Raw genomic sequence first — 14,151 nt, 5'->3', positions numbered from 1 at the left:
TGATGTGATCTGACAAACATAATCACTCTGACTTCTGTGTTGGGGAGAGTTTGAGGGAGGGGAGTATGCTAGTGGAAAGGAACCCCAGTTGGGAGGTGACTGCAATGATCTAGGGAAAGAGAGGATGGTGACTTGAATTTGGATAGTAGTGATAGAAGTGGTAAAAAGTGGTTGAATTCTAGCTATTTTTTGAAGCTAGAGCAGTGGGATTTGTCGGAGGGCATGAAGTGGTGTGTGTGAGAGAAACTAATGAGTCAAGGGCTATTCCAAGGTTGTGGGTCTGAGCAACTGACAGGACAGTTCCACTAATTATTATGATGAAGCAGCAGAAGAGCTCATTTGTGGGTGAAGATCAGGAGGTCAGCTCCGGCGATGGTAAATTTGAGATGGCTGTTAGATATCCCAGGGGAGATATCAATCAGTCAGCCGAGAGTTCAAGAGAAAAGTCACAGCTGGAAGGAGACATCAAGTTAAGAGTCATCAGCACGTAGATGGTATTTGAAGTCCTGAGAGTGGAAGAAATTGTCATGGGAATGTAAAGATGGAAAAGAGAAGTCATGGACTAAGCCTTGCAGTATTTCAGTATTAAGAGCTGGGAGATGAAGAGGAATCAACAAAGGAATTTAAGAAGGAATTTAAGAATGAGCTTCCAGTGAAGCAGGAAAAACAAACATCAAAGAGATTAAGAGTGAGATATTGCAGAAGTCAGGTCAAGAATTAGTCTCGGGGATGAACGAGTGATCAACTGCATTAACTGTGAGAACGTGCTGATTAGTCAGGTCAACAAAATCATTGTGAGCCATGTGACAACCATATTTTTTATTATAAGCTAATAACTTGGATGTATTCATTTATGTTTTAGAGACAGGGTCTTGCTCTGTCTTCCAGGTCGGAGTGCACTGGCGTCATTGTGGCTCACTGAAGCCTTAAACTCCCCGGCTCAAGCAATTCTCCCACCTCAGCCTTCCGAGTAGCTGGGACACAGGCGTGTGCCCCCCAGCCTGGCCAGTTTTTATTTTTATTTTTATTTTTTGTAGAGAAGGGAATCCCAGGAATCCCACTATGTTTCCCAGGCTGGTCTTGAACTTTTGGGCTCGAGCGATCCTCCCACCTCAGCCCCCCAAAGTGCTATGATTTACAGGTATAAGCCATCATGCCCACCCTCAACATGTCTTAAATACTGGCAAGGATCAAAAGACAAACTACAAATGTGTCACAGGCCACTAGACTTAGTGTTCTGCATTTTGGGACGGGCAAAGATTGAGAGCAAACAGAATCTCAAGCTGTTTCTCCCTTTCCTGGCTACTCACCTAGAAGCCCAGGTAACAGACAGACTTTCTCTTGTTTCCAGAAAAGCCCAGCCCTGGTTTTCCCCACTCTGGGGAGAGAAACAGCCCAGCAAGCTTGTCCCCCCACTGAACCATCACCCATACTGTCCCTTTAAACCAGAACTCTGCTTCCCACTCTCCTTTCCTAACTGTCGTGCATCCTTCAAGGCTCAGTATTTGTCACTTCGTCCAGAAATGTTTCCTGACTCCCCAGTCCGAGTCCCTAACACCTGCTGCATAACCCAATCCTGGCATCTATAAAATTGTTTCAATTGCATTCTTATTAATCTGTGTTCCCTAAGATACTGTGATAGGGCCAGAATGGTGTCTTGGATATCACTGATCTCCAATCGGTGAGCCATCATGCCCAGTCAATAAATTGGATTTCTGATTTAAGTCTCCTATGATCTGGATACTTACTCCAAGTTGGAGCATTTAGAGCAAAGAATCTGCTTTGAGTTTCCCTATCCAACTGGGTAAGCCCCAGGCCGGGTGCAGTGGCTCACGCCTGTAATCTCAGCACTTTGGGCCACTGAGATGGGAGATTTGCTCGAGCCCAGGAGGTTGAGGCTACAGTGAGCTGTGATCGCACCACTGCGCTATAGCCTGGATGACACAGCGAGACCCTGCCTGAAAAAAAAGCAAATTGGGCAAGCCTCAGGGTCTGAACCATGGTAAATTTCTGTTACTTTGTGAGGCTGTTTGGCGACCACTGTGCTTGTACAATAGCTTTAGTGACAGTTAAGCTTTGTCACAAGGAGGGTCTACTTTGAAATTCAGTCTGCACATCTGCCTCTAACCAGCCTGCCCTGTCAGAGCTCATCGATTAGCTGCCAGGAAGAGGCATCCCAAATGAGTTGGGTCTTTCATGGATAAGTTCTGAAGTCATTTCTCCATACCAGAGTGGATGGTGCAATGGAAGCCATGGCTCTTCTCACAGATTCGGATTTGTGTAGTAGAAAAAAAGACTTGTCTGGGAACCAGGAAATTGTGGTTCTAGTTCCAGCATAATCACTTAACTCAATCTACAGTTACTAAATTTCTTGAGGCCTAGATACGCTAGGTTATGTAGCAATAATAAATTAACACTGACCTCTCAGTGGCTTCACACAACAAAGGCTTATCTCTTGGTCCTCATGTGTATCTATTCCAGGTCTGCGAAGAGGCTCTCTTCCCTCCAGTCACTCAGGGACCCAGCCTGATGGAGGTTCTATCACCTAGTAGTTTCTGTAGCATTTCTCCCCTCCTTAACCACCAGTGGTCCAGGAAAGAGAAAGATGGAGGAGACGTGCACATGGGCTCTCACGGCCTTAATTCAGAGCTGTGCTTCACTTCTTCTCAGAGCCCATTGGCCAGAACTAGTCACATGACCTTGCCTAACTTCAGTTGAGCTGCGAAATATAGAGGAACAAGTGGAATCTTCAGTGACAATTCTAGTCTAGGCCATATTGAGTTTCCGCATCTGTTGATAAAGTTATAATAATAATATGATTTACCTCACAGAGATGTTGGGAAGATGAATGTATGTGACATGATTAACATAGTGCTGGCTCATAGAAAGTATATTCTATGCCATAATACGTATATTATTATTATTAAGTGGGCAATAAGTTGTAGCATTATGATCACTATATAGTTCTTCTAAAAGCAAAAGTGACTGTGCCTAAGCTCTTAACCATTTGTCACTTTTGGGCCATCCTGAAGGCATTCTGCTGTACACTGTGCTCAAGGATCAAGAAAAGGGAGACTTACAAAAGATTCTAGTAAAGCTTATTGTTGAAGTGGCTGCCCTTCTCCGCTCTACCTTTGGTCCTACCCCTTCTGCCAATCCTGGCCATGAACGCCCCTGTCAGCAACCCAGGGAAGAGTCTGAGGACATTGGAAGCCTCCAGCTCTTTCTTCTCCTACATGATTTTCCAGGGCTCAGTGTTCCCCTGCTGCTGTCAGTGTGAGACACTCCTGTGGTCTCCAGAGTCATGATGGGCCCACTCAGGTTTCCTGGCAGTAAGGCTCATATGCAAACAGAGCTGGAACCAGAAGGAATTCTAAAAATGGTCACACTCCACAAGCACACTCTTGTCTGGAAATAGTTTTCAGCTTTCTATTCTGTTTGGTGGGTTGTGGAGGTAAAAAAGAAAAATAAACAAAAATGAAAACAAACCGACAGGATCTGATTAAAAGCCAAAAAGGCTGTTGTAGGAGAGGTCGCACTTCTTGTAAACATACAAAGGCACAGCAGACTCTCTGAAGGCAAGGTGGTCTTTGAGCCTAATAATTAGTAGCAAATTTAGCCAAGCTGCTTAGCCTGAGAGTGATTTCTGTCCTCTGACTGCTACCTTGGCTTAGATTCCTTAATTGGGTCTTCCAAATCAGTGTCATGCCTTTCTACCTCCATGCCTTTGCCTGTGCTATTCTTGCTTCCTGGAATGTCCTTTCTTCCTGTCCCTTGCACGCCACCTGTTGAATAAATCCCACTAATTCTTCAAGGTGTAGTTTAAATGCCACTCACTGTTTCCTTCTAATCTTTGAAGGTATAATCACAAGGATTATGTCTTTGTATGCTATTAGCACCTAGCATGGTGTCTGGTGTTCAGTAATGTTGAGTTGAAATCCCCCTCTTTTCTTCATTAATTTTATCCTTTAGTGTTTCAAGAAATTTGGGGAAAGCTGCTTCTGCCCCAGAGTCCCTTCAAGAAAAGCCTTAAGTGCTGAAATTCCCTGAGACGTTTAAGCTTGTAACACTTGCAGTGGTTCCCCCAAGAAATCAACCCGAACTATCTTCTATCCTCTTACCTTGCTGAAATTGACTTTCAAATGAAGGCATAATGTTATCTTCATCTCATATGAGGACTCTTCTTCCCAAGGAAGCTACCTTGTTATTATAGCAACTACTTTTGTGGAGCTTTCCAGATTGCAAAGTATATGTGCATACATTATCTTGTTTAGCACTCATTGTGATCCTGGGGCTTGGTTGAGCAGAGGATGACATTTCATACACAACTCCTACAATCTAGGGAATCTGGCAGCCTCTGTTATTTCGGCAGAGTCAATCTAAACAAATTTTGGATGGCTTGGGGGAAAGAAAGAAACTCAGAATTTACCAGCTGCTATAACCCTCCAAACAGCATGAAGAAAATGACACTGTTATTTTCTGGAAACCAAGGTTTCATACCCAAGAATTATTGTAGGGATTTGGAATCCCAAATCAAGTGTTCTCCTGTATTTTACCACGTATTTAAACTCAGAGGTGCTCGCTTCCAAACTGGTCAATGTAGCAACTGAATCGGGGGCCATTAGCCTTTTGTTCTGATCCAACCACCTCTGCTAGGTGGGCTCTGAACCAATTTCAAAAGGACACACCCCATAGGAGCCTTTTGATGGGTGAGGTAGGGGATAGCTTGGTGGCCCTGGAAGAAATGGGTAACTAACGTTCCAAGAGCAAACCTTTGACTCGTGGGAGATGGAAGGTGGCAGGTAAATTATTCTCCCTTCTGTTTTTTTTTTTTTTTTTTTTTTTGCGTGGGCGGGGGTTGGGGGGGTGTGGACGTAGTCTAGTTTTGTCACCCCGGCTGGAGTGCAGTGGCGCGATCTCGGTTCACTGCAACCTCCACCTCCCGGGTTCAAGCGATTCCCCTGCCGCGGCTCCCCAAGCAGCTGGGATTACAGGCACGTGCCACCATGCCCGGCTAATTTTTTTGTATTTTTAGTAGAGATGAGGTTTCACTATGTTGTCCAGGCTGATCTCGAACTCCTGACCTCAGTCAACCCGCCAGCCTTGGCCTCCCAAAATGCTGGGATTACAGGTGTGAGCCACCGTGCCCAGCCCCTTTTTTGTTTTCTAAGCAAAATAACACACACTTACCAAAGCTTACAGGAACTGTATGTCTAGAAACTGTAAGAATTCATATTCTATTCTCAAAACCAATTTTCACAGAAATTGGCTTCATAGGAGTTATTTTCATCCTTTATCATGGTCATGCTGAAGCCAATAAGACTGATTGTGCCCTAACTCAGAGTCACACACTGGATTAGGTAGTTCTAGAATTATAGACAAGTCTTCCAAAGATCCATAGTCAGCTAGTCAAGAGAAGTAGACAGGCAAAGTATGACATATCATGAAAAGTTTTATCAGTTATGAATAAAATATCGTGGAAATAGAGAAGATGGGGGAATAGTTTCTCTGGGGGAATTGAAAGAAGGTTTACTTCTTTGGAGATGTCCTTTCTTGAACTTACCAAAAACTTATCAAAACTTAACAGCAACTGTGTGTTTTGTTCCCATCAGTACACTTAGTTCTAGCATCATTCCTTGCTCAGAGTAAAGCACTCAGGAAGTATTTTGGCCTGAAAAACAGCTAATATATAGCATTGACCACTGGCCAGGCACTATGCTAAGTGCTTTCTTTGCATTGTGTTATTTAATCCTCACAGGAGCCTTACGAGCTTCCTCAGAAGAGAACCAAGAGTTAAAAAAGTTAAGATGGTCACCACAGTTTCTAGTTAGAGACAGACCTAATCCTGAACTCACCTACTCTTGCATTCCAACCCATGTTCTCAACCACTGGACCAAACTCACTCGGTCAATTAGAGAAGCTGTGTTGCTGTTTTGATGATCATTGCTGGTGTGATTACTGGCCACCCATTGGTGCCCTTAACTCGCTTTCATAGCACATAGCAGACTGTCACAGTTGGAGTAATTAGAACAGGACCTGAGAACCCCTTTGGCCAGATGCCTTCTGGAAATAACAATGTACCAGTTTGCTCAAGTTGGAGAGCTTCATTCTCTCCTTGAATTGCATGAGAATTTCCCCCTGAACAGCTGTTGGCCAATTGAGAGCTAATTAGTCCTAGAGCATAAGTAACAGCTGATCATGGAGGGCATTTCCTACCCCCAGCCGCAGCTCCAGATGCTGGCCGAGCATTTGAGATGGCAGCTCCGAGGTAAGGCTGAATTCTGGTATCTGAAAATGATCCGAGAATTGTCTGCTTGAGAACCACTGGAGTGCTTATTAAAAATGCTGATTCCCTGGCTAAATGTCAAGCCTACAGGTTTACAATCTTCCATCTGACTCTTGAGCTAACATCTGAGAATTCCTGCATTGTTTGGCTTTGGAAGATATGAGGAAATGAGACTTTTGTCTTTAGGTTTACATTTTTCAAGTCCTGCTTTTCAGAAGACATTTCCATTAGGTTGGGAATGTCATACAACAGCTGTCACACATGAAGCATAAAGTCAGGTGAGGATGCTGCCTGTGGGCCTGGAACATCAAATAGGGCCTTAAAACCATTGGACAGCATTAAGAGGAAGCAGCCAGCCTGTGGCCTTTGAAGTGGTGACAGGAAAGAGCCCAGAAAGCCTTGCTTCTTTAAGTGGCACAACTTGCTTTCCTTGTGGTCCTCAAAGTCAGCTCAACAGAAGCCACAAACCTGAGGTTTATGAGCTGGATCTGTCTGCCAAGGTGTGTGTGGCCTTCATAGAATTCAGTTTTAAATCATGTATCACATTTTAAAATCAGGAGTGAGAAGAATCTGGACCTCTGGCCTTTCCTGAGGCAATGAGGCAATGCTCTGTCTCCTTTTCTGAACTAACGGTTAGTAACATGACCAGATGCTGTCCTCAGCTCAAAGGGGGTCCCTGCCCCATTTCATCCAGTTCAGCACTGTTCCTCTTCACCCTCCACTGCTGGTCACCTGGCTGCTTCACTCATTTCCATGACCTGCCTGGCCACCTAAGCATTTGCACACATGACCTAGAGCACAGCTGGGAGGACAGCAGGGGGAATACAGAAAGCCAGGCAGATGGCTCCTAGGGCATGGTCTTGAAATAAAAACTTTCCTGTCCTACCTTTTTCAAAGTCCCTCTGCTGACTTGCCAGTTGACTCTAATGTGTTTAGAGGAAACAGTCTAAATTTTGAGTAACTGGAGCTGTTGAAGTAATCTCTGCAAGTCTTCAATAGTGTGAGCAAAGGAATGGTTATTTGAAATGTAGGAACAGAATCACCAGGTTGAGAGGACATGGAAGGTGAAGGAGCCACTCACCAAAGATGAAGCATTAGGAAGGTCTAAAGTAGTCAAGTAGAATTCAGTTGTAGAGAAATTAAAGTGTATGTGGTTCCTGTAAGTAGAGATGTCCATTTCATGACGTACTCTAGAATTAGAAGTTTAAAACCTAAGTGCACCTAAGCAGCATGCGCCTAAGCAGCCTGAATGAAAGCCGATGTTATCTTCATCATACAAATGTTAGTTGTTTTCCAAATTGCTTTTAATTAGCTCATACGGTTTTCACAACTCTTGGAAATCGGTGGGACTTGACTTTCATTTTTAGACCCAGATACAGAATGAAGCATCTGAAGTTTCAGGTTCTATAATCAAATTAGGATTATAGCCTGGGGCCTAGGCCTCTGGCCCATTGCTCTTCCCACTATACCACTCTGGTAATTCCAAGTTTCAGAACAGTCTGAGACTGGATTCTACTGTCTACACCTAGGCCTTTGAATTCCAAGTCAAACACTCATGGTTCTGCTCTAGACATCATTTCACTTTACTATGCGAAGCCATCTTTTACATTTTAGCAAAAGCTTTTTATCATCTGAGAATCTTTTCTTTCTGAACTTCCCCCAGGTACTGTGGCATGCTGTATTCTAGGCTCTCACCACTTTCACATTAATCATAACTCTTTACTAGAGGTATCTATGGCAGTGAGCCCCAAATTCAAGCTGCTTTGGCTTTCAGGATAATTGGTGCTTAGTCAAATCTGATTTTTTTCTATTAAAAACAGCAACATATTTACACTCAAATCAGGGTTTAAACCATAAAATCTCAGTGCTTTAAAGCTCACAGTGGGGGCCGGGGGGGCAGGGGCAGCAGGACTAGTCAAGAGGCTAGAATGTAAAAGTGGGTACATGTCAGGTAACTGAATGTCCTGGTTTTCAGTTAGACTTCTGAGACTGACCTAGGGTATTTCTAGCACCTGCCTACCCACCTAGCTTGTTTGGAGCACCAAGGATGTACACCCACAGCATGTCAGTTTGTATGTACTTAGCAGTTACACATATGTATTTATGTCCCAAAGCTTCCTCTGTACCAGCCATTTGTTAGTTTCATTTTTATTCTTAATACATTCACACATAACAGTTATACATTTATTAAAATTTCAGGTCACATAGTTCTGTTAACAAAGAAGGTTGGAGACAAGCTAGTCTGTCTTCCATTTGTAGTCTAAGACCTCTTTTGAAAAATTCATTTGGTTTATATGGACAACTATTCTAGATAAGGCAAACAAATGAGGTGTTGGGCTATAATAACTGTTTCAGCCAACTTTCCCTTGGGGACCACCACCAACTGAGTAACAAATACTCAAAAAAGTACAGCTTATAACACAACTTTTATTAGAAAAGTTATACATAACATAGCATCAACTATTTTCAAGAACAATATTAAACCCGATAAGCAACAAAAACCAGACTAACAAAATGTGTAACAAGAAACTAATGACCTTTCTAAAATCAAACATTCAATTATCTACAATGTCTTTTTACAAACGGGGAAAACTCCTTGGTTTACAGGCACGTCATATTGAATATAAAGCTGCAAAAGCAATTTTATACAATTACCACTCTCAAGAAACTGAATCATTAAAACAGTAATTACGAGTTCACAAATTTAAAACATTTCACATAATTTTAAATTATTGGGTATACACTGAAGTCTGAGTTTCAAAAGTGATGTTTTTGCCACAAAAGTTCCAACACTTAAGCTGTAACTTTCAGTGTTAACTTTGCCCTAAAAAGTTAAGACATATTCTGATAATCATAATAGTCACATGATTTCTGATGCTATCTGGTCTGTTAATAATAAAGTCTTTATTTGGACGTATTTTTCTTCAATTAAATTACAGGAAACTGGATATAAGATTTCGTTGCAACGCTATTAAAGTTCCAAACACAGGAGTGTGCAGCACTGGAAAAGGAGATCAGTACTAAAACTTATAATAAATACCAGAGAAGCCATTAGTTTTTACAGCATTGTCTGCTTAAAAGCTAAGTTGACCAGGTGCATAATTTCCCATCAGTCTGTCCTTGGAGTAGGCAGGGCAATTTCTGTTTTCATGATCTGAATACTCAAATATATCCAAACATCTTTTAAAAACTTTGATTTATAGCTCCTAGAAAGTTATGTTTTTTAATAGTTACTCTACTCTAATCAGGCCTAGCTTTGCTCATTTTGGAACCTCACTAAAATAACAGATTTCAGGATAGCCAAGTTCATCAGAAAGACTCAAATGGAATGATTTACAAAACAGAACACTTAAACCAAGTCAGTCCTATCTTTTTGTAGCTGAAGGTTATCAGTCACAACACAATTTCACGTACACCTCTGCTCATTAGGGAATTACACTTAAAACGAATCTCAAGAGGGCGACCTTTGTTGTTTCAGATACCATCCCTAATCGGAGAGTGGTTAACAGGAAGATTGCCAGTGTTACTGATGGAAAGGCGTTGTTTTTTTTTTTTCTTGTCAAAGACTCACACCATAGTTTTAAATTAAACTGTCAGGCATTTTCCCAGACAGGTTTTCCTTTTCAATGCAGTAATGAAGAACTAAGATAAAAATCATGACTTTTGACTGCCGCTGAACATTATTACATGCACTTATATTGCACACATCTGTTCTGAACTGTTAAAATCATCTTCTGAGTCCTTGGGGTGCAGTTTTCTCCATCAGAACACAAACACAACCCATCTAATCAGTTTCCCTCAAAGATGAAATTGACAAATTTAATGTACTGGAAAAAAATGAAGAAAGAAAAAGGCAAAGACTTTGTACAGACAAAAATCTAAGTTTTCTCAAAGGGTTCTGTGTCCCCTACACATGGGGGCAATTCGTAAGCACTAGTGAATCAAACACTAGCTATAATGTTTCTAGCTCCTCATATAATATGGAACCTTGGTCCAGGTGTTGCAACGATGTCACTGTACGGTTCTTCCTGTGTCAGCTCAATAGCTTGCTGCTTTTTAAGAACCAAGAAGCTGTAGAACTTTGCGGCAGCTTGTTTTCTGTTCGTGTTTCGACATAACTCAAGCAAACTGATAGATTCAGCTCCAGTTTTAGCAAGAGCACGCTGAAATAAAACCAAAAAAGTGTAACTTAAAGTAACCTGTAAAATAAAGTAGTAATTCAGTGAGGATGCTGACACAGTTTGAATATCTGTCCCCTCCAAATCTCATGCTGGAACGTGATTCCCCACTGTTAGAGATGGAGCCTAGTGAGGTGTTTGTGTCACGGGGTGGGGGTGGGGATGTGGGTGGTGGTGGATCCCTTATGAATGGTTCCCCGCAGCTATCAGTGAATTTTTGCTCATTAGTTAACAAGAGAGCTGGTTGTTTAAAAGAGCCTAGCCATCTCTCTCGCCATGTGACACATCTGCTCCCCCTCTGCCTTCCACCATGACTATAAGCTTTCTGAGGCCTCACCAGAAGCAGACGCTGGTGCTTTGCTTCTTGTACAGTCTGCAGAACTGTGAGCCAAATAAACTCCATTTCTTTATAAATTACCCAGACTCAGGTATTCCTTTAGAGCAACACAAAACAGACTAACACAGATGCTAATTTTGGTTACTGGAAAAAACAAACTATATATTCTGCTCAGGACAAAGACTGCACTTTTTAAAACAGTGTATGATTCTCATGTTAATCAAGAGGGTAAAAGGCCAAAGTATGTTATGGTACATCTAAAATCTAAATAAGAAAGTCCAAGAAACCAGCAAAATTGTTCTGGCATGTATTATTAAAATAATCAATTTATTTAGACAGCTAATGTAATATAATAGCAAAATCTAGCACTTACAGTTTTTAAAGTAAAAAAAAAAATTAAATGTCAACTGTCCTATTTTAAGAAAGCTTGAGCAACTTGCTTGGCATTCTGCAGATGTTCAAGGTATCTTGTCTGTGTCTAGGACATTAAAGCACAAGGAAAAGTGACATCTGATGCTACATAATGACCCAATAAATGTAATAATCCATCACATTAAATTTACTCAACGAAAAACAAGAAGGTGCAGGCATACAAAGGAGTTGTGTAATATGTCACCACGGTTCTGCTTTTCAGGCTTACTCTTGGCCTAATAGTTTATGTATTTAATTAAAACATTTAAAAATAATGTCGTTTTGGGAAAAGTTTCACAAAGGTATGCTTTCTGTTTCCAGCATGTAACTTTTTTTTTTTTCAGGGAACAATGCCAAAACCCTTTGATAAAGCATTTTCCTCTAAGACAACAGCAGCAATACCTGAAGACCATGAAGCATCTGCTGAGTCCTTTTGTTCCATCTTCTTTCTTCCTGATCTTGATCACCCCCTGACGCATCTTCATCCTGAATGAAAATGACCCCCAAAAAGCTGACAAAACAAGTCCAATGCAAAATGAAGTATTTCTACATCTCCTAAAAGCTCGTCAACTACCCTGAGATTGTGTATTTTGAACTAAGAGAAAACTGTACTTAATGCTGCTGAGCAATCACTTAGCATCTAGAGTATAAACTGAAGAGTTTTTCTTAAATTACAAGGCAAAGTCCTCTGTTTATATGCAAGCAAACATTTGGCTAAAAGTATGCTTTTATACTGCAGTATAAGGATGCTGTCTACACACACTATGTGGTCTGTGGATGCTGCTGATCATGGAGCTTTTGGTTACTGGTCCCTCTTCAAGAACTTAAGGATAAAAATCAACTGTACCATTAAATATAATGTTTATTTCAACTAAATATACATACATAAATATTGCAACATGATTTTCCAGATGACTTATGTTCTGGCAGACTCCTAATCTCATTGTGGAGCAGTACCAAAGAGCCTGCAGACTAGCTAAGTTGAGGATTTATTATTGGTCTATATGGCGTTTTAAAATGAACGGGCTATAACCCTTATTATATATTTCACTTGAGCAACATAGTTCTCAGCCACGTGCTGCCTAAATGACTTTTTAAAGTCCAAGGTGGGTGCAAGGCAGCAGTTGTGATGTTCCCAGGCTATGCTGAAACTATATACAGAAACCACAACTATTTTAATACTCATTCACAACTAAGTCTGAGATAATGGCATACCCTCACACATAGGAATAGCTCTGAAGCTAATTTTGGTTGTAAAATAAGGTATTCATATTAAAGATATGCACTATTATTAGAATTAAGAACAGATGTTAATGAAAATTTATCCAATCCATAACCTTTTTTGGTCCTGAAGAAATTTAAACAGCTTCAATGCCACCTAAAGGACACCTTATTTTAAATTAAAAGGTTTAAGTAACATATCTGACAGAATATCAAACAGAAGAATAAATTCTAAGTTTTAACAACCTCAATGATCCAGAAATAAGGAAGAAGAAGAGAGGAGGAGGAGGAGGAGGAGGAGGAGAAAGAGAAGGAGAAAGAGAAGGAGAAAGAGAAGGAGAAAGAGAAGGAGAAAGAGAAGGAGAAGGAGAAGGAGAAGGAGAAGAAGGAGGACCTTCAACAGCCTAAACACGCCCCAGGAAAAAGAAACTGATTCCTAAAACACCTCTTACTTTGTAAAAAGAAAAAGTCATTCAAGGCTTCACTCAGTCTAAGTTTTTAGCAAAGTTATGCTTTACCCTGGGGTCCAACTAAAGGAAAAACAAAAACAAAACCCAGACAAGTGGAAAATGTACAGTTATCTGATTTCCAGGCCACCACAGATACAGAAGAGGTTATAAGTAGATGATAACAGCAGTTAAGAATTGACCACTGACCACAAGATAGTAAAAGCAGCTACAAGCAGTCTAGAAGTCAGGCAAGAAATCAGTGTAAGGGCAATTCCATGTCCTTCAACAGCCCACAAGGGAGCCAATGAGTTACAGCACAGCATAAAATTTGATGTTCCTAACGATGATCGATACCACTATGAATTTGGTAAAATTTTGCTTATATTCTTCTTTTTATATAACTCTGATGCTCAACATCAATTAAGTTAGCCCCAATATGAAAAATAAAAAAGCTGGCTGGAGCTTTTGCTAAAGCTGGAATGAAAATTATTAATTAGTTTACCTCTTCCTCTTCATCATCTTCTTTTTCCTTTTCTTTCTCCTTCTCTTTTTCTGGCAGAAGTTCTAACTCTGGTATTAGCTGACAGATATTTGGAGGTTCTTCTGGGGGAAGCTCTACAGGTGGTATTTCCATCTGCTCTACCTGCTGAGGCTTAAAGCAATACAAATAAGACAATTTAAGATGTATGTTTTTAAAGTAGCTTATTTTAAATATGCAAATACACAGTGGCTGAAGTTTTCTAGTTGAAAATACTGAGATTATATCTCCACACTTCCCCACAAGAAAAAATTTATTATAGTATATATTTTTTTTGATTTTTTATAAAACTACATTGAAGTAGCTTACAAAAGAAACTGACCATTATCTTAAACCATGTTTCATTTTCATACTTACTTTTTAGGAGTCAAATGTTTTTTAACTACTAAAGCTTCTGTAAGGTTATTATATTTTAACTTAAAAATCATAAGCTTTCACTCTGAGAGTCTTGAATGTCTCACGGCAGCAAATAATAGGAGTGAGGACATTTCTTTTCTGGGTCCACTTCCTATATTTATTTTCTCTCAGGCTTAATATAAAAGAGTTAAGAACATCAAAACCAGTCTTTAAGAAACCAAAGAATTACCAGAAGGAGGGTGGTTATGCAAGTCACCTACTCATTACTGTCTTCCTAGTCCTGAGCTAATACAGAAAAATGCTCTTATTGACAACTCTTACCACCAGAGGGCACAGAAAACTAGTTCTTAAAATTGGCAAAGTATTCTTGATGG

At 40.6% G+C, this 14,151-nt stretch overlaps 1 protein-coding gene across 1 annotated transcript in view; it reads right to left on the bottom strand.

Moving 5' to 3' along the window:
* Positions 1 to 8,693: 8,693 nt before the first annotated feature.
* Positions 8,694 to 14,151, bottom strand: part of RAD21 (RAD21 homolog (S. pombe)) — a 30,687-nt gene continuing 25,229 nt past the window's right edge. The window contains exons 12-14 of the mRNA XM_011966145.1: positions 13,385 to 13,534; positions 11,615 to 11,698; positions 8,694 to 10,449 (exon numbers count right to left, since the gene is read on the bottom strand). Coding sequence (XP_011821535.1) covers positions 10,258 to 10,449; positions 11,615 to 11,698; positions 13,385 to 13,534 — 426 coding nt within the window. The 3' untranslated portion in view covers positions 8,694 to 10,257. The remainder of the gene's footprint in view (positions 10,450 to 11,614; positions 11,699 to 13,384; positions 13,535 to 14,151) is intronic.

The sequence above is a fragment of the Mandrillus leucophaeus genome, unplaced genomic scaffold (assembly GCF_000951045.1).
Source record: "Mandrillus leucophaeus isolate KB7577 unplaced genomic scaffold, Mleu.le_1.0 Scaffold749, whole genome shotgun sequence".
NCBI lineage: Eukaryota > Metazoa > Chordata > Mammalia > Primates > Cercopithecidae > Mandrillus > Mandrillus leucophaeus.
This window is presented reverse-complemented; position numbering and strand designations above follow the sequence as displayed.